The sequence below is a fragment of the Pelodiscus sinensis genome, chromosome 25 (genome assembly GCF_049634645.1).
Source record: "Pelodiscus sinensis isolate JC-2024 chromosome 25, ASM4963464v1, whole genome shotgun sequence".
Classification (NCBI taxonomy): domain Eukaryota; kingdom Metazoa; phylum Chordata; order Testudines; family Trionychidae; genus Pelodiscus; species Pelodiscus sinensis.
The window spans coordinates 1,881,428-1,903,371 of record NC_134735.1 but is presented as its reverse complement, the minus strand read 5'-3'; the positions used below and the strand labels follow the sequence as shown (position 1 = coordinate 1,903,371).

The 21,944-nt window shown below is 69.6% G+C and overlaps 1 protein-coding gene across 1 annotated transcript in view; it reads left to right on the top strand.

Moving 5' to 3' along the window:
• Positions 1-19,030, top strand: part of ZNF683 (zinc finger protein 683) — a 39,786-nt gene extending 20,756 nt beyond the window's left edge. Inside the window, 7 exon segments of the mRNA XM_075908790.1 lie at positions 6,333-6,549; positions 11,625-11,850; positions 13,614-14,044; positions 14,046-14,276; positions 14,278-14,487; positions 17,119-17,247; positions 17,497-19,030. Of these exon segments, the coding sequence (XP_075764905.1) occupies positions 6,379-6,549; positions 11,625-11,850; positions 13,614-14,044; positions 14,046-14,276; positions 14,278-14,487; positions 17,119-17,247; positions 17,497-17,979 (1,881 nt within the window). The 5' untranslated portion in view covers positions 6,333-6,378 and the 3' untranslated portion in view covers positions 17,980-19,030.
• The last annotated feature ends 2,914 nt before the right edge of the window (positions 19,031-21,944 follow it).

The following is a 21,944-nucleotide window of genomic DNA, read 5'->3' as shown; positions in this document are numbered from 1 at the left end:
TGCCTGTCCCGTTCCGTTCCCGGGCTGGGATTTTGCCTGTGGGCGCCGACATGAGCGGGGCGGTGACTTAGCCGCCTCCCCTGGATTTGGAAACAAAGGTTTTGCTTTGGGAATTTCTTAAGGTTTTTTTTTTTTAATTCCCCCCCAATTGTTTCCTGTCTGGTCGGGGGGGGAGGGGAGGGGAATGGAGCCGTGAGGTGAAACCTTTGCTCTTGATGCTTCGCCAGAGGGGAGTGGGGCCAAGAACGACCCTGCCTGGATCCCGCAGCACATCCCTGACATGAGCACGGGCCCCACCTCGCTGAGGCCCTAAGCCGGTGGGGAAAGCCAGGAAGGCAGGTCCCCGCCCCAGGCCCCACCCCAGGCTCCGGGGAACTTGCTGCAGGATCAGGCTCTAAATCGAGCCCGGGTACGCACTGAGCCCCACACTTGCCGGTGCAGCGGGAGCGGGGCGGGGGGGTTATGCTGGCAAAAGCCCCGGTGTCGACACCACTTCCCCCTCCGAGGGCTTGTGCCCGGACAAGCTGGTCTCCACTGGGAGGGGCAGAGCTGGGGCAGCAAACCCGTCCTCGTGCCGGCCAGGCCGCAGCGTGTGGTGTTCAGACCTGCAAATTCAGCTGCAACTTCCCCCGGGCTCCCCTGCCGGCTTCGCATGGAGGGGACGGTCAGCGGGGGCGCCCTGGCACGCAGCCAGCGCCAGCAGGGAGCCCGTGAAAGAACTGGCAGGGACCTGGCTGGGATGGGACAGGACCCGTGAGAAATTCAGGTTCCTTTCAGCGGCTTGGCAGCAGGGTGAGACGCGTGGCCGGGAAGGCTGCTTGCACGGCTCTGGTGCTTGCACGCTCTGTTGTGAGCAGCCAACGGGGCTCTGCGGCCTGGTCTGCCGCTCGCTCCATTTGTGACCCCCCACGGGAGCTGGGTGGCTAATCCGAGAGCAGGGATCATTTCCCCAGGCCCCAGCGTCTCCGTGCACTCGCGGGCAGGAGCCCTGTCCAGGCCGGACGCCCCTGCCTGACGCCTTCTCTGTCACAATGGCTCTGCCTCCTGCACCTTCTCGGCCTCAGCGTTGTGTCTAGGTTCCTGACAGCGACGTTCCTGGCCCTGCCCCCCAGCGCTGCTCGCCTGGCCCCTGCCGCCCGCCGCTCGAGTGTCGCAGGGCCCAGCGGCGGGCGGGCGGGCGGGGGAGGGACAAGGCTGCGCCTCGGCCACCGGCAATCCCGCCGCAAAGGGCCAGGCCGAGCCCCGCAGCCCTCAATCGACTAGTCCGATGAGTCAACCATTCCTGACCCCACGCACCTCGGCCCTCCCAAGTCTGGGAATTTCTGGGTCTGGGGAGCTACAGGGCTCCTGGCCTCTGTTCCTGGACCCCGCCTAGTCTGATCTGCAGACCAAGGAGGGCCTTTCTCTGCCCCTTCACCACAGTATCCCAAGGGTTCACCGTGCGGCCCTGGGTAGGTCACCTCACCGCTCCGTGCCTCAGTTTACTCCTCAGTCCAATGGCTCTCCTGACCCATTCCTAGCTTGCAGGGCTGGCATGGAGCCGAACCGACCCGTGTAGGTGATGTGCTCTGGGATGCTTAGAGGCAGCCCAGATCTCGTGGAGGGCCACTTTCCCGAGTGCATTTTCCACCTGCTCAGCGTCCGAGCGCCACGGCAGAGCTGCCACGTTCCTCTGCGTGGCCTGAACATCGGAGCACATGACCTCGCTCCTGGGCCTCCTCTGGGGCTGGTCCCTTTGCCCGTGGGATTGCCAGGGAGAGGCTTCCCGCCTGGCCCAGCAGGGACCGGGCCCACGCAGGTGTAACTGAAAACCAGCCCGCTCCACGGGCTCGGACCGAGGCCACGGCGCCTGCGGCCTCTTGCTCCAGCTGACAGCTCCGACAGCACTGCCCTGCCAAAGCAACACTGAACGGGAGCGGCCGCTTGCCCCGGGCCAAGGGAGTTTCCACAGCAGTGTCTGAGGGTGCAGGAGCGGGGTGGGGGTGCGAGGTCTGGGTGGGCGGGAGGGAGGGTGCAGGAGCGGGGTGGGGGTGCGAGGTCTGGGTGGGCGGGAGGGAGGGTGCAGGAGCGGGGTGGGGGTGCGAGGTCTGGGTGGGCGGGAGGGAGGGTGCAGGAGCGGGGTGGGGGTGTGAGGTCTGGGTGGGCGGGAGGGAGGGTGCAGGAGTGGGGTGGGGGTGCGAGGTCTGGGCGGGCGGGAGGGAGGGTGCAGGAGCGGGGTGGGGGTGCGAGGTCTGGGCGGGAGGGAGGGTGCAGGAGCGGGGTGGGGGTGCGAGGTCTGGGTGGGCGGGAGGGAGGGTGCAGGAGCGGGGTGGGGGTGCGAGGTCTGGGTGGGCGGGAGGGAGGGTGCAGGAGCGGGGTGGGGGTGCGAGGTCTGGGCGGGAGGGAGGGTGCAGGAGCGGGGTGGGGGTGCGAGGTCTGGGTGGGCGGGAGGGAGGGTGCAGGAGCGGGGTGGGGGTGCGAGGTCTGGGTGGGCGGGAGGGAGGGTGCAGGAGCGGGGTGGGGGTGCGAGGTCTGGGTGGGCGGGAGGGAGGGTGCAGGAGCGGGGTGGGGGTGCGAGGTCTGGGCGGGAGGGAGGGTGCAGGAGCGGGGTGGGGGTGCGAGGTCTGGGTGGGCGGGAGGGAGGGTGCAGGAGCGGGGTGGGGGTGCGAGGTCTGGGCGGGAGGGAGGGTGCAGGAGCGGGGTGGGGGTGCGAGGTCTGGGTGGGCGGGAGGGAGGGTGCAGGAGCGGGGTGGGGGTGCGAGGTCTGGGTGGGCGGGAGGGAGGGTGCAGGAGCGGGGTGGGGGTGCGAGGTCTGGGTGGGCGGGAGGGAGGGTGCAGGAGCGGGGTGGGGGTGCGAGGTCTGGGTGGGCGGGAGGGAGGGTGCAGGAGCGGGGTGGGGGTGTGAGGTCTGGGCGGGCGGGAGGGAGGGTGCAGGAGCGGGGTGGGGGTGCGAGGTCTGGGCGGGCGGGAGGGAGGGTGCAGGAGCGGGGTGGGGGTGTGAGGTCTGGGTGGGCGGGAGGGAGGGTGCAGGAGCGGGGTGGGGGTGCGAGGTCTGGGTGGGCGGGAGGGAGGGTGCAGGAGCGGGGTGGGGGTGCGAGGTCTGGGTGGGCGGGAGGGAGGGTGCAGGAGCGGGGTGGGGGTGCGAGGTCTGGGCGGGAGGGAGGGTGCAGGAGCGGGGTGGGGGTGCGAGGTCTGGGTGGGCGGGAGGGAGGGTGCAGGAGCGGGGTGGGGGTGCGAGGTCTGGGTGGGCGGGAGGGAGGGTGCAGGAGCGGGGTGGGGGTGCGAGGTCTGGGCGGGAGGGAGGGTGCAGGAGCGGGGTGGGGGTGTGAGGTCTGGGTGGGCGGGAGGGAGGGTGCAGGAGCGGGGTGGGGGTGCGAGGTCTGGGTGGGCGGGAGGGAGGGTGCAGGAGCGGGGTGGGGGTGCGAGGTCTGGGTGGGCGGGAGGGAGGGTGCAGGAGCGGGGTGGGGGTGCGAGGTCTGGGTGGGCGGGAGCGAGGGTGCAGGAGCGGGGTGGGGGTGCGAGGTCTGGGTGGGCGGGAGGGAGGGTGCAGGAGCGGGGTGGGGGTGCGAGGTCTGGGTGGGCGGGAGGGAGGGTGCAGGAGCGGGGTGGGGGTGCGAGGTCTGGGTGGGCGGGAGGGAGGGTGCAGGAGCGGGGAGGGGGTGCGAGGTCTGGGTGGGCGGGAGGGAGGGTGCAGGAGCGGGGTGGGGGTGCGAGGTCTGGGTGGGCGGGAGGGAGGGTGCAGGAGCGGGGTGGGGGTGCGAGGTCTGGGTGGGCGGGAGGGAGGGTGCAGGAGCGGGGTGGGGGTGCGAGGTCTGGGTGGGCGGGAGGGAGGGTGCAGGAGCGGGGTGGCAATTGGGGGTCTGGGCACGAGGAGGATGGCAGGGCGCTTACCTGGCTCCACGCCCCCCGTGCTCCCATTGGCTGGAATTCCGCAGTGGGAAGCCCAGGCTGGTGCTCCAGCCTTGCGAGGGGTCGGGGGGCGGAGCTGGAGCGCTGCGCTAAACCCCGCCAGCCCATCCCCTGCAGCGCCTCCTGCTGGCCTTGCGCCCTGGCAGCCCCCGCGGTGCAGAGCCGCGCACAGGTCGCTCTGCCCCCGCCCGGCCCGAGGTGTCGGTGTTTGTCACCGGCATGAAAACAAAGCGAGTCTCCCAGCAACAGGCGGCTCGGAATGACTCGGGCGCTGCGCGGCTGCTGGCCACATGAAGGGCGCGGGTTGCTGGCGGCTTGCGAGGCCCGGGGGGGAGGGGGGGCTCGCTCACCCACCCAGCGCTGCTGTTGTGTGTGTGGCCGGGAAGGCCCGGACGGGCCAGCTGCGGGAGTCGCCCGCCGGTTGCTCTGGAGGGGCACGGAGCCTTGTGGGCTCCAGCCTGCCCCAGGCGTGCCCCACTCCGGAGCTCTGCCACCGGGGAGGCGGGGTACCCTCGGTCTGCAGCCGACTAGCCGGCTCGCCGCTGGCCCCTGCCGCGGTCCCCGGCTGCACCCTGGAAGATGCTGCTGCGGAGCCAAGTCGAGGTCAAGGAGGGGCGGTTCCTGAATCCCCCAGGCACCCCACTGAGCCCGGCCCCGCGTGGAGCCTGGGTCCAAGTCCTGGAGCCGCTCTGGGGCTGGGCCTCCCGGGAGGCCCCTCTGCCTTCCTGCGGGATGTGGCGGCCCTGGGGCGCAGGGCGCGCTCGGAGGAAGGCCCTGCTAGGCAGGCCGCTTGGTCCCACAGAGGCGCTTTGCTGCTCCCCGCCCGGCTCATTGGGAGGGGCTGTTTGCGGCGGAGGGCGGGGGCCACGTTGTGCCGTGGGCCTGTTGTCCAGTGGGTTGGAGGCTGGCGACAGGCGCGTCCTCAAATGGGTGAAACCCGACTGCGGCCCGAGGGTTTCCCGGCGTCTCTGTCCATCCGCCTGTTTGCCCGCAGCCTGCTAGGGCCCACGCAGCCCAGCCCACGCCCCTCCACGAGGGCCCTGCCACGTGCCAGGCCTCACGGGCGTTCCCAGGCAGACGCGGGCGCTCGCTGGAAGTCAGAGCCACGCTCCGTGTGCGGCCACGATGGCCCCGGGAAACCCCCACGAGCCCCGTCCACGTGCCCTCGTGTCCCGAGTCAGCTACTTCAGAGCAACTTTCCGTGGGAATTCCCCCCAGTCCAGCCTCCCTTTTCCAGAACCTCCCCTTCGCCCCAGGCCCGGACACACTTCGCCTGGACTCGACGCGGCCCGAGGCGCCCTCCTTTGCAGTGACGTTGCCAGAACGGGGGTGAGACGCTTTTACCCGGCAGTGAGAGCGGCTGCTCCCAAACTCAGCCCCAAACCAGAACCCGCGTCCCCACCTGGGGTCGTTTCGAGGGCGGCGGCACCTGGCCGCTGGCACAAGGCAGGGCTCAGCCCCTCCCCCCCCGGTTAATTTCTGGTAATCTGTGAGCTCTGGGTGAGGACGTGGCCCCACTCCGGTGTTTCCCGTAAGCCGGGCGCTTGGGCGGCCGCTCACGAGAGATTCCGTGCTGCAGCAGCGCACCCACTGCTGGGGTTTGTGTTTCTACGGGTGGTGCACATCCCCACATGCCTGGGCGCACATGACAAAATGCATTCTGCACAGGGATGGCAAAGATTAGAGGGACTGTTGCTCCATGCCCCAGACTCCATGCAGAGCTGGGGGTGGGCCCTGGAGATGGCTGAGCCTGGCTCCTTGGAGCAGGCTGAGTCCCTGGCAGGTGAGGCTGGCTGATTGTAGGGCGGGGCAGGCTCAAAGGCATTAACACCAAGGCTATGTCTACACTCGCGGCTTCTTGCACAAGAACATCTTGCACAAGAAAACGTCCACACTGCCATGTGCGAGCTGTGCTTTTGTGCAAGAGCGCCCATGGGAGCGTGGACGCTCTCTTGCGCGAGAAAGTTCCGACGGCCATTTTAGCCATAGGGCTTTCTTGCACAAGAAATTCCTGCCGCGCGTCCACACTGCCTGCTTGCACAAGAGCTCCTGCACAAGAGGGCTTACACCAGTTAAAAAAGAGCGTAGCTCTTGTGCAAGAAGCCCTCACTTACCACACCCTACTGTAAATATCCTTGCACAAGAGCGGGCGGGCAGTGTGGACGCTCTGCGGATTCTTGCGCAAGAAGCCACGAGTGCAGACACAGCCCAAGTGCGTGATTCCCATGGAGAGTTTGACATATGCCGGATTGGCCCCAGTGTGACTCCATTGCTGCCGGGGGAGTTACGCCCGGAGATTCAGGCTCCTGGCATTCGGGTGCTGAGGAGGGCGTGAACCCATCACTTCTCAGTGAGTCTGGTCGCAGCCCTCGGGGACACTACCCCCTCTCCTGGGCAGGTCCCCGGAGCCTCAGTGAGCAGCTGGCTCTTGTCCCCTTGTGCAGACTCCCCCATGCTGGGCCGGACGGAGAAGGGGGCGAGCCAGCAGTGATGAGAGGGGAGCTTGGAGCCATGCTGCAGAGCCGGGAGGCGGATTTCCAGGAACAATGCGCCTACATCGTGCAGGACCAGCCGTGCGAAATGGCCCCGCGCCCCCAGTTCCCTCGTGCACAAGCCTCCCTCCCCCAAAACTTGGCCTTCCAGTGCAACAGCAGCAACCAGGTGAGTCGGGGGCGTGGCTCCTCGGGGACCTGTGGCCAAGGCAAGAGGCAGGAGGGCAAGAAGAGGGGCTTGAACGCACCTTTGGGCTCCCCCCCAGCCGGGGCGGAGGGGCTCAGATTTTTGCACTAGGCAGCTGAACTGCACATGGGCAAGACCCTCGTGCACATTCTCACACACACACCCCCTCCTGTCAATGTACACATGGACATGCTAGTGAACATGTTACCATGCACATGCTTGTGCTCATACATATGGATGTGAACATGCTACCATGTGCACTCCTCTGCACGTGCTAATGTGCAAACACTAGGGTGTGCACGCTCTCACACGCACATACCGGTACTCATGCATGTGCATTCCCGCACGGGCGTGCGCACACACACGCAGATACCCTCGCACAACCCTAGGAACTCACAGCCAAGTGTGTTCACCCCTGGGGCCCCCACCCAAATGCACGCGGCGTGTGCACGTCCCTGCCAGCCCACGCTGGTATCACACACAATCAGGCCTGCAGGCCCCACACATGCCATCTGGCACGCAGGCCTATCTCACCCCCGCGGGGGGGCACCCCGGCAGGCCTGCACAGACTGGCTGGTGCTTGTGCTCCTGCCTCGCTGCTTCCTGTGGGAGAGATAAAAGCAGCCGGGCTTGGCGGTGCGGTGAGAGCCAAGGCGCCCGCGCCTCCCGCTGTGACAGCAAGGGAGGAAGCTCGCCGGCGAGGCTGTATCTGCGCGTGGTGTTCACCAAGTGACAGCCTCTGGGCTCGGCTTCCTCCCATCAAAGCGAGAGAGCGAGACAGGCAGCAGCCACGAAAGCGTTAACTGGCCCTCCCTGCCTGCGGCCCGGCCTGCGTGGGGCAGGTGCCCAGCCGGTGGGGTGGGAGGGGAAGGCTCATTCCTCCTGATAGCGAGCCCTGGCCGTGGCCGGTGCTCAGAGCCCCAGGCCTGTAGCCGGTGGCCTGGCCGTGGCCGGTGCTCGGAGCCCCAGGCCTGTAGCCGGTGGCCTGGCCGTGGCCGGTGCTCGGAGCCCCAGGCCTGTAGCCGGTGGCCTGGCCGTGGCTGGTGCTCGGAGCCCCAGGCCTGTAGCCGGTGGCCTGGCCGTGGCCGGTGCTCGGAGCCTGAGGCCTGTAGCCGGTGGCCTGGCCGTGGCTGGTGCTCGGAGCCCGAGGCCTGTAGCCGGTGGCCTGGCCGTGGCCGGTGCTCGGAGCCCGAGGCCTGTAGCCGGTGGCCTGGCCGTGGCCGGTGCTCGGAGCCTGAGGCCTGTAGCCGGTGGCCTGGCCGTGGCCGGTGCTCGGAGCCTGAGGCCTGTAGCCGGTGGCCTGGCCGTGGCCGGTGCTCGGAGCCTGAGGCCTGTAGCCGGTGGCCTGGCCGTGGCCGGTGCTCGGAGCCTGAGGCCTGTAGCCGGTGGCCTGGCCGTGGCCGGTGCTCGGAGCCTGAGGCCTGTAGCCGGTGGCCTGGCCGTGGCTGGTGCTCGGAGCCTGAGGCCTGTGGCCGGTGGCCTGGCCGTGGCCGGTGCTCGGAGGGGGAAGAAGGGGCAACGGGCCATGGTGACTAGTGGGGCCGAGCTACTTGTCAGACCCTCGCTAGCCCCCACCCTGAGCCTGCCACAGCTCCTCTGCCCTCCCCCTGGCCGTGCTGCGGGCTCCTGCCCAGCCGTGGCCGGCAGCCAGGGGAGTGCCCGGTGAACACCCAGGCCTGCTCCTCTGCCCGGCCCCCGTGTTCTGGGGGGGCCGGAGTGGGCGAGACGGGGGCAGAAGCAGAGCAGACAAATGAGGGTACAGTCTCCCTCAAGCATGGAGGAACCCCCCCCCCCCCGCAGCCCAGGGGAGGGGCAGGGAGCCGGGCTGAGGGGGGTGCAGGAGAGAGCGAGGGAACGGCCCGGGGGGGGGGATCGGCTCCCCGGCGTATCGGGCGGGACGAGCTGCCTTTGCAGGATCAGCTGCCATGGGCACCGCGGGCGGCTGACGCCGAGGCCCCTCACCCAGCTATGAAACAGCCACGGGGGGCTGCCACCCCCTCGCCACGCGGGCCTGTCCGGAGCCGGGATTCCTCCTGCCTCCCTCGCCCTGAATGGAGGCTGGATCCGGCTTGTTCCTGCCCAGGCCCAGCTCGGGGCCCGCAGCCGTCTCCTCCCCTTCTGCCTGAGGGTGTCCCTGCACGGAGTGGGCTGGGAGGGCCGCGGGGTTCTTGGGGCTCCTCTGGCCCCCGAGGCTCCAGCCCCGGAAGGGGCAGCTGCAGCCCGTGGCTGAGCCTTGGATGGGCTTTTGTTTCCCGTCCAACCCGGCTCCTCCGTGCTGATCCCGCCTCGCCCCGCAAGGGAGCGTCTGCCGGTCCCGGTTGGGGGTCAGTGCAGCAGGGCCTGGGCTGATGAACGCTGCAGCAATCCTGTGCCGGACCGGGCCGGGTCTGGGCACCGCTCAGAGCGAATTGCTCAGAACCAGGGCTGCTTACAGCCCCAGACTGGAGACCTCCAAACAGGCCACACACCAGTCGCACCGAGCGCTTCAGCTGCCAGTCCGGCCGGCAGGAAGCCCCCGAGCAAAACCCCCAGCTCTCCCTGTGCCACAATCAGCCCCGGGCTGCACACAGGTGAGGGGCTATAGAACCCGATCTCACCCCCCGAACGGATCCTCCCGGTCCCAAAGAACCAGCCACCAACCCCGGTCAGTTTACACTCTGGATCTTCCCCACAAGAGCGTGCTGGGCCAGTCCTTTGCAATCTAAAATCTAAGGCTACGTCTACACTGGCGGGGTCTTGTGCCAGAAATATGCAAATGAGGCTAAGGGTGGAATATCGCTGCGCCTCATTTGCATAGCTAATGAGCCGCCATTTTTGCGGAAGAGGCTCCTGCACCAGAAGGAGCTGTCTACACGGCCCCCTCTTGCGCAAGAAAACCCTCTTGCGCAATGCTGCTACGCCGATTATTTTCAGGAATAGCGGCGTTGCGCAAGAGGGGTTTTCTTGCGCCAGAAGGGGCAGTGTAGCCGCTCCTTGCGCAAGAGCCTCTTCTGCAAAAATGGCGGCTAATTAGATATGCAAATGAGGCTCAGCGATATTCCACGCTTAGCCTCATTTGCATATTTGTGACGCAAGAACCGGCCACTGCAGACATAGCCTAAAGGTTTATTAACGAAAGGAAAAAGAGCCTGAGAGTGAGGTTGTTAAGGAGACTACGTCACATGCACCGAATCCCCGAGGTCTCGGTGCAGGCTCTCAGCAGAGGTGTTCTGGCTGCTGGCTTCCAAGTCTCTGGTGCCCATCCTATGTCAGGACGGGTCGGCGATCCTTCCCGGCTCGCTGTCCCTCGCAAGGCTGCACCTGGGACCAGGAGCAAGACTGGAGACAAGACGGAGTCCTCTGCTTGGCATCTCTGGTGTCTCCCAAACCGGAGCTGGTCTCCTGATGGCATGATTCACGTGCCCGCAGCCACGGAGACGGGCTGGTTTGCAGGTTCCAGAGGCATTTCTCAGGCGGGTCTTGGCCGCTCGGAGAGCCTTGTCCCTGCAGCCGTGCTAATTAGCATAGTCGCTGAGTGGACATTCCTTCGTTACAACAGGCAGCCCCGGCCCATCGCTCTGTCTCAGACAGAACGTTCCCAGTACAAGCCCGGAGTCCATATTCCTAACTCCACACACAGACATCACGCCGGTCCACGAGTAGCGCACGTAGACTCAGTAGGACATGAGCTTCCATTTGACACCTCACATGGCCCCCTTTGGACAGACTCCGGGGCACCCCCCGTGGGCGCAGCAGTGACCTGGCTGCTCCCCTTAAAATCTAATAACGTGACAGGTCCCTGGGGCCGCGCTGCCCACCAGGGCTCCAGCACCTGTTTGCTCATCGCACCAGCAGCTGGGGGGCTCGGCTGGGATGCACGGGAGGCAGCCCGGGGCGGGGGGGCAGGGCGGGGGGATAGGGCGTATCGCACGTGGGAAGGGCTGTTGGGGAGGTGTCGAGAGCGATCCCGGGAGGCTGCCGGGCTGTTCCCTGGAGCCCATTGCCAGGCCCCGGCGCCGACTCCGTGCTGCTGCCCCTGCCGGTGGTGGCAGTGCTGAGCCGAGAGCTCATCCCGCCAGGCCTGCGCCTCGGGCGGCTGCTCGGGGTGGTCTGCGCCAAGGAGAAGGTGCCCAGCCCAGCCGGCCGTGCTTGTGGTGCGTGTGTAGCGCCCTGTGGCTCGCTCGGCAGCCCCCCGGTGGTGCCTGCTCCGGGCGGGTTCCTGTGGGGGCAGGAGGCTGCGCTGGCAGCCGGCTGCCAAGGGTGCCCGGGGCGGAGACAGGCCGCACCTGCCCCAGAAGGCTCAGTCACCCTGCCCCGTGAGACTCCTGCTTCTGCCCTGGCGCCCCGCTCCTCCCGAGCCCCGCTCAGCCCCACTGGCCCCGCTCGCATCTTTTCAGAGCCAGGCAGAGCGTGGGGCCTCAGGGCACCTGCTGGCTCTCCCGGAGCACTCTGCCTCTGGCCCCAGTGCCGCGGCTGGGCCTCGCAGGGGCCTGGCTTCCCTTGTGTAGCCATGGAGTGGGGGTGGGATCTCCTGGCTGCCCGGGAAGAGCCCAGGGAATGGCCCGAGCAGCGTCTCTGAGGGCAGGGGCAGACGGCCCTAAGGGGAGAATGTGTCACATCTGGGGGCCGTGTGTCCTGCCCCGGCCCCCCAGGTGGCAGCTCCCCCCGGGCTGTTGTCACAGCCTGGGCCCCAGCTGCAACCTGCCCTTTCCTCACATCCCCCACAGAGCACTGGAGTCTCTCCATCCCCTCCGCAAGCCCCCGCCCCCTGCTCTGACCCGGGGGAAACCGAGGCACAGAGCAGGAAAGGGATGCCACTCCTCAGCGGCAGGCACAGCCCTGAGGAAAGCCCCTCCCCCTGCGCTGTCCTGTGTGCTCCCCGGGGAGCGGCACCGCAGTGGGGCCGGGACGCCGAGTGTGAAACCCAGGCCCCGCCGTGCGGGGTGATGGCACGGGGCTGGGATCGGACTCCTGTGCCGGGAGAGCCGGCCGCCACGGGCGGAGGCAGCGAGAGCTCGGGCAGGCGGCACCTGGGCGCTCGCTTACCCCGTGTGGTCTCTTCCCTTCTACCCCTCCAGCCTCACAGCCCGGGGAGCAAGCCCCACCCTTCCGGCGACGCCCGGGACCCGCGCCGCAGCCACCGGACGCGCTACCCTCGCCTGGCCTGGAGCCCGCCGGCCGGCCAGCGCAGCCGGGAGATTTACTTCTACACGCTGCAGCCCCTCGCGCCGGGCGCCGAGCTGCTGGTGTGCTGCGACTGGGACTGCGCCGAGCGCCGGCCGGGCCCGCGGCCAGGGGAGCCCGGTGAGGAGCGGCCGGGGGCGGGGTGTGGCGGGCTGCGCACAGACAGGGTGTGGCCCGCCGGGCAGTGTGCCCCGAAGGAGGGGCGGCGTGCGGGGTCGTGCCCCTGTGTGGCCTAGTCCCTGGGGCCCGGACATCTGCTCTCGGCGGGCAGCGGGAAACGAGGGGCCGGAGCCTCGGCTGAGGTTGGGAGCTGCTGTGGTGCCTGAAAGTGAATTTAGTGCATGGGGGGTCCCTGGCCCCACGAGCAGGGAAACCTCACCCGCAGCCCATGGGATCGCCATCCGGGACGGAGCTGTGTTCGGCAGGGCCCTGGGAGCTTGGCTCCATTTCAAGCAGGGGGCTCAAACAATGTTGCCTCTGATCTTTTCCATCCATGTGCGGAATAAATGTTTGTGCATGCACCAGGGCATGTGGGGATGTGCACCACCAGTAGGCGCACAACCCGAGCTGGGGGTGCCCTGCTAAGCAGCTGGGTGGCACTGGAATCTCTCCCAAGTGGCTGCCCAAGCGCCCCGCTGACAGGGACCCCTGGGGCCATTAGTGGCCAGAGCGCAACCCCAATGCAGGCGTGAAATATTTGGTGAAAGTTACTTACTCCGGCCTGTGTGGCTGCTGGCCTGGGGCGGGTGGGTGCCCCGCAGGGACTCACCCTCACACCAGCCTCCCAGCACCCCCAGCGCCCATGCAGGCCCAGCCACAAAGGGCGCCACTCGGTCCGGCAAGCCACTCTGGTTGCCTCTGCCGCGATGGCAGCTGCCCCAGCAGACGCGCTTCTGCAGCCAGAGGGGTGGGGCTGGTTGTGACGGCGCGTTGGGGTTTTCCCGTCTCCTGCACCCCCGAAATGGCACGAACAGACTCCCCCAGCTAGTAGAACAGAGGGGGTTTATTGGCTCCCCAGGGTACAGCCCAGCACAGATGTCACCAGGTTACAGGACAGGCCTAGGATGCCTCAGCCCCCCTTGATATGGGGGGGGTCTCGGCTTCTAACCCCCCCAGCCTGTTGCTGAGGCTGCTTCCTCCATGCTCCCAGACAGAAACTAACAAACTCTCCTCCAGCCCTGCCCCCCGGCCAGGGCAGCATCCCCCTTCCTTTGCTCCTCTCCTTGGGGGGTAGCTGGTCAGACAGGTTGAGACCCTCTTTGCATAGTGACTCATGGCCTGTCTTGCTGGGTGGTGCTACAGACAGTGGCCAGTGAGTTAGCAAGTCCCCCCCACTACCTCACACCAGTGGGCTTCGCTTTCTGTTACCCGGGCAGGGGGTCCCAGCGTGGGGAGGTGGGTGTGGGGGGGGCAGGCGGGATCCCAACGTGAGGACATGGATGTGGGGGCAGGCAGGGTCCCAGTGCGAGGACGTGGGTGTTAGTGGGGGGCATTGAAAACTCATGAATCAGCCCCAGATCCCCGATACGTTGACCCTTGGGGGGTTTTCTTGGGCATCGGGGGTGTGGGTCTTTGGCTGAGCTCGGCCCTTTCCTCGCTTCTCCCCACAACCCACGAGCCCAGAGCCTGCCGTGACACAGACAGGGAGGAAGCAAAGGCAGCGGCTGCTGGGGGAGTGTGCGGAGGCCTGCGGGAGGGGGGGTCCTTTGCGTCTGAGAGTCCAGGCTGGGATCTGAACCAGCCACGGCAGTAAATAGCCGCCCCTGCCCGCGGAGACGAGCCGGGGGGGCGAGGGGGGGAGCATCCTGCCAGCGACACTCCCTGGCGCGCGCCAGTGCTGGGAACACGCGGTAACACACGTGTGCTTGCTGCTTTCTCCCCAGAGCACGCCGGTGCCCGGAAATCCAGCGCAGAGCCCCGTGCCGCCCCGGGGCCTCAGCCCCACCAGCCCCTCCCCACCAGGCGCCCCCGGAGCGAGGAGGAGGACGGCGAAGGGCAGGGCCGGGCCGCGCCGCCGAGCCCAGCGGGAACCCGACGCGCGGCCTGGAGCACCCAGCCCCCCCGGGAAGTCCCGCCGTGGCTCGGGGGGCTTAGCCCTGCCCCCAACGCCCTGGGGAAGCCCAGCCCTCCCAGCCAAAGAGCCGCGAGCCCCCGGAACCAGCCAGGCCCCGGCGGCTGCCCGTCCGGCCCTGCCGCCTCGCTGTGCCAGGAGCTGCACCGCTGCCTCTGCAGCCTCTCCCCCTCCTGCCCTCTGTACCTGCCAGCCGGCCACCTGCCCCCGCCGTTCCTTTACGCCTGCGGCACCGGCCCTGCCCCCCCGCCCCCGGGGCAGGCTGCCCCCCCGCGCCTGGCCCTTCCTGCCCGCGCCAGCCCCGAGCAGCGGCGGGGAGGTGGCTTTCGCCTGCGCCCTGGGGGACGGGGCCCCTCCTTACTCCAGCCTCTGCGGGACGCTCTGGCCTCCAGCTCCGCCGCCTGCCAGCCCGGAAGCCCCCGGGCCCCGGAAGCCGCAGGACGTTCCGGTGCCCCTGCGCGGAGCCGCCTCGTTCCCCGGGGGGGGACCATGGACCCATGCAGCCTCCGGCCCCTGCCGGGCCCCGGGGCACCACCGCGCCGTCCTGGGATAGCGCCGCCCCGCCCCAGCCCCGCCGGCCGCCCGGCCCCGCGCCCCAGCCCTACGCGCTCAAGAGGCAGAACGGCAAGATCAAGTACGAGTGCCACGTCTGCGCCAAGAGCTTCGGGCAGCTCTCCAACCTCAAGGTACCACGGCCCCCCTCGGCCCGCAGCAGCCTGGCCCCTGCAGACCCCGCCGCGCGCTCTTGCCAGCCTCCTGGGCGGCAGCGTGGCCTAGGGGTGAGGGCGCTGGCCTGGCAGTCAGGGGAGCTGCAATATGTTCCTGCTGTCTGCTGAGTCATGGCCTTGCCCCATGCCTCAGTTTCCCCACCTGTCAGTGGGAGATAATGGCGCTGACTCACCCCGCTTTGCATTCTGTGGAGGGAAAGCGCCTCCTTGTTGGGGAAATACCCTCCCTGCCCCCCCCACCGGCCCGTAGCAACACGTCCCACCCACCTTCGAGGCCCCCGCTCCGGAATGGCTGCAGATGGTGCGGGAGCTGGGCTCCCTGGGACGGGCTGGGGGATCCCGGTGGCCGTGAGGGATCGGGGGGGGGGGTGTTCACCAGGACGTCACTGGAGCCCCCCAGGGACCTTTGCTCTTCCTCTGGGTTATCCCAGCAGCTCGGGGCTGGTCCCAGATCCAGCACCTGGATCTCATTGCAGAATTTTCTCAGGGCACCCCAGGCCAGCACAGCCCTGGGTGGAGCCAGGACCTCCCCATGGCGCCCCAAGGGCCCCTCCTGCTCAGCGAGGGAACTGCATGCTGCCCCACTGCCCTGTGCCCCCAGACAAGAGGAGCCCCGCCCCGCTCTGAGCTCCCCTAATGGAGATATCTCACGCCTCCCCTCCCACCCCCCTCTCCTCCACCCCGACCGCCTCCCCTCCCGCCCCCCTCTCCTCCACCCGGCCGCCTTCCCTCCCGCCCCCCTCTCCTCCACCTCGACCGCCTCCCCTCCCGCCCCCCTCTCCTCCACCCCGGCCGCCTCCCCTCCCGCCCCCTCTCCTCCACCCCGGCCGCCTTCCCTCCCGCCCCCCTCTCCTCCACCCCGGCCGCCTTCCCTCCCACCCCCTCTCCTCCACCCCCGGCCGCGCCTCCCCTCCCACCCCCTCTCCTCCACCCCGACCGCCTCCCCTCCCGCCCCCCCTCTCCTCCACCCCGGCCGCCTTCCCTCCCCGCCCCCCCTCTCCTCCACCTTGACCGCCTCCCCTCCCGCCCCCCTCTCCTCCACCTCGACCGCCTCCCCTCCCGCCCCCCCTCTCCTCCACCCCGGCCGCCTTCCCTCCCGCCCCCCTCTCCTCCACCTCGACCGCCTCCCCTCCCGCCCCCCCTCTCCTCCACCTCGACCGCCTCCCCTCCCGCCCCCCCTCTCCTCCACCCCGGCCGCCTTCCCTCCCGCCCCCCTCTCCTCCACCCCGGCCGCCTTCCTCCCGCCCCCCTCTCCTCCACCTCGACTGCCTCCCCTCCCGCCCCCCTCTCCTCCACCTCGACCGCCGCCCCTCCCGCCCCCCTCTCCTCCACCCCGGCCGCCTTCCCTCCCGCCCCCTCTCCTCCACCCCGGCCGCCTTCCCTCCCGCCCCCCTCTCCTCCACCCCCGGCCGCCTTCCCTCCCGCCCCCCCTCTCCTCCACCTCGACTGCCTCCCCTCCCGCCCCCCTCTCCTCCACCTCGACCGCCTCCCCTCCCGCCCCCTCTCCTCCACCCCGGCCGCCGCCCCTCCCGCCCCCCTCTCCTCCACCCCGGCCGCCTTCCCTCCCGCCCCCTCTCCTCCACCCCGGCCGCCTCCCCTCCCGCCCCCCTCTCCTCCACCTCGACCGCCTCCCCTCCCGCCCCCCTCTCCTCCACCCCGGCCGCCGCCCCTCCCGCCCCCCTCTCCTCCACCCCGGCCGCCTCCCCTCCCGCCCCCCTCTCCTCCACCTCGACCGCCTCCCCTCCCGCCCCCCTCTCCTCCACCCCGGCCGCCGCCCCTCCCGCCCCCCTCTCCTCCACCCCGGCCGCCTCCCCTCCCACCCCCTCTCCTCCACCCCGGCCGCCGCCCCTCCCGCCCCCCTCTACTCCACCCCGGCCGCCTTCCCTCCCGCCCCCCTCTCCTCCACCCCGGCTGCCTCCCCTCCCACCCCCCTCTCCTCCACCCCGGCCGCCGCCCCTCCCGCCCCCCTCTACTCCACCCCGGCCGCCTTCCCTCCCGCCCCCCTCTCCTCCACCCCGGCTGCCTCCCCTCCCGCCCCCCTCTCCTCCACCCCAACCGCCTCCCCTCCCGCCCCCCCTCTCCTCCACCCCAACCGCCTCCCCTCCCGCCCCCCTCTCCTCCACCCCGGCCGCCTTCCCTCCCGCTCCCTTCTCCTCCACCCCGGCCGCCTTCCCTCCCGCCCCCTTCTCCTCCACCCTGGCCGCCTTCCCTCCTGCCCCCTTCTCCTCCACCCTGGCCGCCTTCCCTCCCGCTCCCTTCTCCTCCCTCCCGCCCCCTTCTCCTCCACCCTGGCCGCCTTCCCTCCTGCCCCCTTCTCCTCCACCCCGGCCGCCTTCCCTCCCGCCCCCCCTCTCCTCCACCCCGGCCGCCTTCCCTCCCGCCCCCCTCTCCTCCACCCCGGCCGCCTTCCCTCCCGCCCCCCCTCTCCTCCACCCCGGCCGCCTTCCCTCCCGCCCCCTTCTCCTCCACCCCGGCCGCCTTCCCTCCCGCCCCCCCTCTCCTCCACCCCGGCCGCCTTCCCTCCCGCCCCCCTCTCCTCCACCCCGGCCGCCTTCCCTCACGTCCCCTCACCGCCGGCTGCTCCTGCAGGTCCACCTGAGGGTGCACAGCGGCGAGAGACCCTTCCAGTGCCACATCTGCCAGAAGCGCTTCACGCAGCTCGCCCACCTGCAGAAGCACCACCTGGTGCACACGGGCGAGAAGCCTCACCAGTGCCAGGTAGGTGACGCCCCCCCGGCGGCGGGAGGCCCTGTGCTGGGAAGGGCCCTGGGGTCTGGTGGGGCGATGGCCTGAGCGCGGGGACAGACAGGTGGCGGATGAGACTCTGCTGAGTGAGCCCAGCTCCACGGGCCTGCTGGAGTCACATCTCCCCACCCCCCCGGCTCATACTGGCAGCAGGTGGGGGGCTGTGCCGGGGCGGGGGCCAGGAAGGCTGCCAGCTGGGGTCTGACCCTCTTCCCCCCCCAGGTCTGCCTCAAGCGCTTCAGCAGCAGCAGCAACCTGAAGACCCACCTGCGGCTGCACTCAGGCGAGAGGCCCTACCAGTGCCGCCTCTGCCCCTGCCGCTTCACCCAGCTCGTCCACCTGCAGCTGCACCGCCGGCTGCACCAGCGCCTGCACCGCTGCCCCCGGGCCTGCCCCCGGGCCTGCCCCCGCCCCCTCAGCCTGGCCCTGCACCGGCGCGGCCTCCTCGGCGCCACGATCGACCCCGCCGGCTTCGGCCTGGACCTGGGGCGCCTGGTGGGGGAAGGGGCCGACCCCGCCTGGGCTGCCGGGCTCCTGGAGAGCCTCATCCTGCGGGAGCTGGAGTGTCTGGGGCCGGCACGGGCAGCTCCTCCGGGACAAGGGCAGCTCCTCCGGGACAAGGGCCCCCGCGCCCCCGGCCTCCTGCCCCTGCCCCGCCGCAGCGTCTCTGCCAAGCAGGAAGATTTCCCCCTGCAGCCGGCCTGACCCACCCCCTCCGCCAGGCCCGGCGCCCTCAGCTGCGGTCCCCTGTGGCTGCTGCCATGCCCCCAAGGGTGCCAGGAGCCGTGGGCTCGCCTCCCGCTCTGCCGGCAGTGCTGGGGCGGGGGGGCGGGTCTCAGCGCTGAGCAGGGGCTGACCCTGGGCCTCCAGCTGGGGGGCTCCTGCCCCATGGCTGGGGGTCGGCAGGGGGCCCGGTGGGGAGCCAGGGCCGCCCAGGCCGCGGGTACAGGGCAGCTGGAGCCTCGCCCGGACCCCCATCTCTGGGGCAAGCCCAGCCCCCTTTCCAGTGATGCCCCCGGCGCCCACCAGGAGGGGAGGCCAGGGCGGCCGGAACCACGGGCTGGCCACGAACCAGCCGCAACCTGCTCCGTGCGCCCGATGGGACCTGGCTCCCTTCGGCAGCTTCCCCGGCCCCCCGATCCCTGGGCTCCACCAGGCCCATCCCAGCCCCAGGGGGGCCCCGCCTGCCTGGCCTCCCGGGCCACAGCGAGGGGCGCCTTGGTGCTGTGCCAGCTCCTCCCGCCGGCCCAGGGAACGGGCTTTAACTCGCAGGTCCCCGCCCCACCGGGGGGAGGGACAAGGCTCTCCCCAGCCTGGAGAAAGAGCTTTAATCCCCCCAGTGCCCCCCGGGGGCAGGACGAGCCAGGGACCCCCTGGCCCGTGGAAAGAGCTTTACCTTCTCAGGTGCCCATCTCAGGCTGTGACTCGGGTCTCTCCCCTGGGGCTGCCGCCCTCCCCTTTGCTGCGGCCTGGTACCCACCGAGCTCCCGCCCCGCCCGCCAGCCAGCGCGAGCCGTGGGGTGCTCTGGGGCGGCACCCCCCTCCCCCCCCCCAGTGCTGCCGCAGGAACGTCTCAGCACTTACGGGCTTTGCTCTGCCCGCGGCAGGCGTCTGCGGGTCCTTCCTTTGGCCCTTTGGCCCGGCCGGGGCCAGGGGGCGAGTCAATAAAACCCTCTGCTTTTGTAGTTTGGCAAACTTCTCGGCGGGACAGACCTCTTTTCTGGGGCCTGTCAGCCTCCCTGCGTCCATGGAGAGGCGGCGGCTCTGGGGGCTGGATTTCAATGGGGCGCCTGAGCTCTCCCGGCCAGCGCCCCCCACCTCTGACGTCCCTGATCACTGACCCAGGGGTTCTTCCAAGGCCTGGCCACTGAGCAACCATGCAGCCCATCAGGCTGTGCGTGGTGCGTGGGCACCTGCTCCCCTCCAGTCCTGAGCCGTGGCCTGCTTGGATCCCCGCCAGCGTGGCAGGCTGGCAGCAAGCCCCGCCTGGGTGCCTGGTGCTGCAGGGGTCCAGGAGGAGCCCCGATAGCCAGGGGCGCTGCGGCTCGGGAGAAGGGGAGCGTGGCTGCGGCCGATGCTCTCACCTTTGCGGCAGGGGTGCCCGTGCTGGGGGTACAGGGAGTGGGGCCGGCTCCAGCTCGCAGGCTGAATGACCCTGAGCCAGTCGCGTTGCCTGGCGGGGCCTTGATTTCTCCACCCGTGAGCTGGGCAGAGGGCAATGGATTGGCTAGTGTCCCAGTGCACCGCTGCCCTCTGCTGGCTGGGATCATCTCTGCTCAACTGTGTGCCATGGACCCCATGCTGCTGACCACCCCTGGGGATTCTTCAGATCGAGTGCCGGGGGCCTGTGCGTACAGAGCGGGGGGCTCTGGGGGCTGACCTGGGGGCTGATGTGAGGCTCCTGATGGCCCAGGGACTGGTTATGCGGCTCACCTGTCTCAGAGGAGCGTGGGGGGGGGGATCTGTTTGTGAAGGGCTTTGGGGGGCTCAGAAGGGGAGCCCTGCGAGCAGCTCTCAGTGGTGGGCAAACCGAGTGGGGAGCGGAGCCTGGTGTGGGGTCACGTAACAGCTGCCGCTGAGGTCCAAGGGGCCATGCTCTGCTCACGTGGCCCCAGGACAGACGATCTTCCTGCCCCACTGGGACTAGACCGGCCCAGGAGCCAGCCCTGTGACTGGCTGCCCAGGGGTGCGCAGGGGGCAGGCTGGGAGCCCCAGCGATGGGCCTTGTGCCACCCCCAGGCGCTGCAACAAAGGTGCCACCGCGAAACGCGCTCCCACGAACTTGTCTAGTCCAGGGGCTCTGGAGGGAGCAGAGCAAAAGTTCCACTTGTGTGGGGGGGTCCCAGTTACTCCAGTTCCAGCCTCTCCCCGTAGGGGGCGTTGCAGGGAATGGGGCAGGAGCACTGGCGGGGGGGGGGACTCCCAGCTACTCCAGTCCCAGCCCCTCCCAGTAGGGGCGCTGCAGGAAACAGGGCAGGAACACTGGCGGGGGGGGACGGACTCCCAGCTACTATGGTCCCAGCCCCTCCCAGTAGGGGGTGCTGCAGGGAACGGGGCAGGAACACTGGCGGGGGGGGGGGACTCCCAGCTACTATGGTCCCACCCCTTCCCAGTAGGGGGCGCTGCAGGGAACGGAGCAGGAGCGCTGGCGGGGGGGGCTCTCAGTTACTACGGTCCCAGCCCCTCCCAGTAGGGGGCGCTGCAGGGAACGGGGCAGGAGCGCTGGCTGGCGGGGGGGGGGGGGCTCTCAGTTACTCCAGTCCCAGCCCCTCCCAGTAGGGGGCGCTGCAGGGAACGGGGCAGGAGCGCTGGCGGGGGGGGGGGGCTCTCAGTTACTCCAGTCCCAGCCCCTCCCAGTAGGGGGCGCTGCAGGGAACGGGGCAGGAGCGCTGGCTGGCGGGGGGGCCTCTCAGTTATTACGGTCCCAGCCCCTCCCAGTAGGGGGCGCTGCAGGGAACGGGGCAGGAGCGCTGGCTGGCGGGGGGGGGGGGCTCTCAGTTACTCCAGTCCCGGCCTCCCACCGAAGCAGGAGGTTCCTAGTGGGGGCTGAAACCTGTTTTCCGTGGCCCCCTGTGAGGTGGGGGCGCCTCTGGCTCAGGCTCCCTGTGCTGTACGCAGGCTGTGCCACCCCCCGCCCCCAGCACGCCCAAGGCGGCTCTCACCGTCTTGTGGGGCGTGACTCTGCCTCCCCGACCCGCGGCCGGGCCGAGGGGCAGACGCCGTGTGCGGGGCTGGGCGCTCGGCCCCTCTGCCTGTCTCTGCAACAGGAAGAGCCGCCCCGCGCTCCCTTCTCAGAAATCCCCGTGCTTACCAGCAGGCCTGCTGACGAATCCCCTCCCGAGCGGGGTGGGCGGGCGGCTCCGCTGCCCCAGGGCCCCAACGGGGCCTTCCTGGAACTCACCCCAGGCCGCTGGCTCGGGGGCGAATTAACCCTTCAGGCCCCAGCGACCCCACAGCCCTCGGGGGACAGAGTCACGATGGGCCGGATCCGGCTCTTCTGAAACCAGCAGGGACTTGGATAGGAGCAAGATCCGGGCCGGGGTCCCCTCCTGTGGGGGGCAGAGCCTCTCCCTGAAGGTGCTGAGGACCCCTCAGATTCCCTTGGGCGCTGAAGGTGCTCAGTGCTCAGGGGAAGGTGGTCTCGTGGGGAAGCTGGAAGCCTCCGAGCTAGGCCATCTGGACCCAGCTCCTGGCTCTGCCACTGGCTTCCAGTGCCACTTTGGGCAAGTCACGGTGCTGCTCTGTGCCTCAGTGTCCCCATCTCTAAAAGGGGGGATAAGGAGGGGCAGAGAAGCCATTTCTTTACCCTGGGTGTAGCCAGGGGCTGGTCTAGAGGGATTAGACCCATTTCACTGCCCAGCCTGAGAGCCCCACCCCAGGTCAGGGCAGGGCAGGGAGTGGGGGGTGCAGGAGTCAGGCAGGGAGTGGGGGGTGCAGGGTTGGAGCAGCCCTTTGACCACAATGGGCTGTCCTCGCTCTGGCCCTTTAAGGGCTAAACCCAGCCCTGGGGGAGGGCTGGGGCTGGGGCTGTGGAGTGGCAGGTCGCAGCCAGGGAGGGCCCAGCAGGGGCTGGATAAATAAAGGGCAGGAAGAACCCGGCTGCCAGGGGAGCAGGAGGCCTCTTGAGGCAGGGCAGGCAGGCAAGGCAGGCAGGCAAGGCAGGCGGGCTG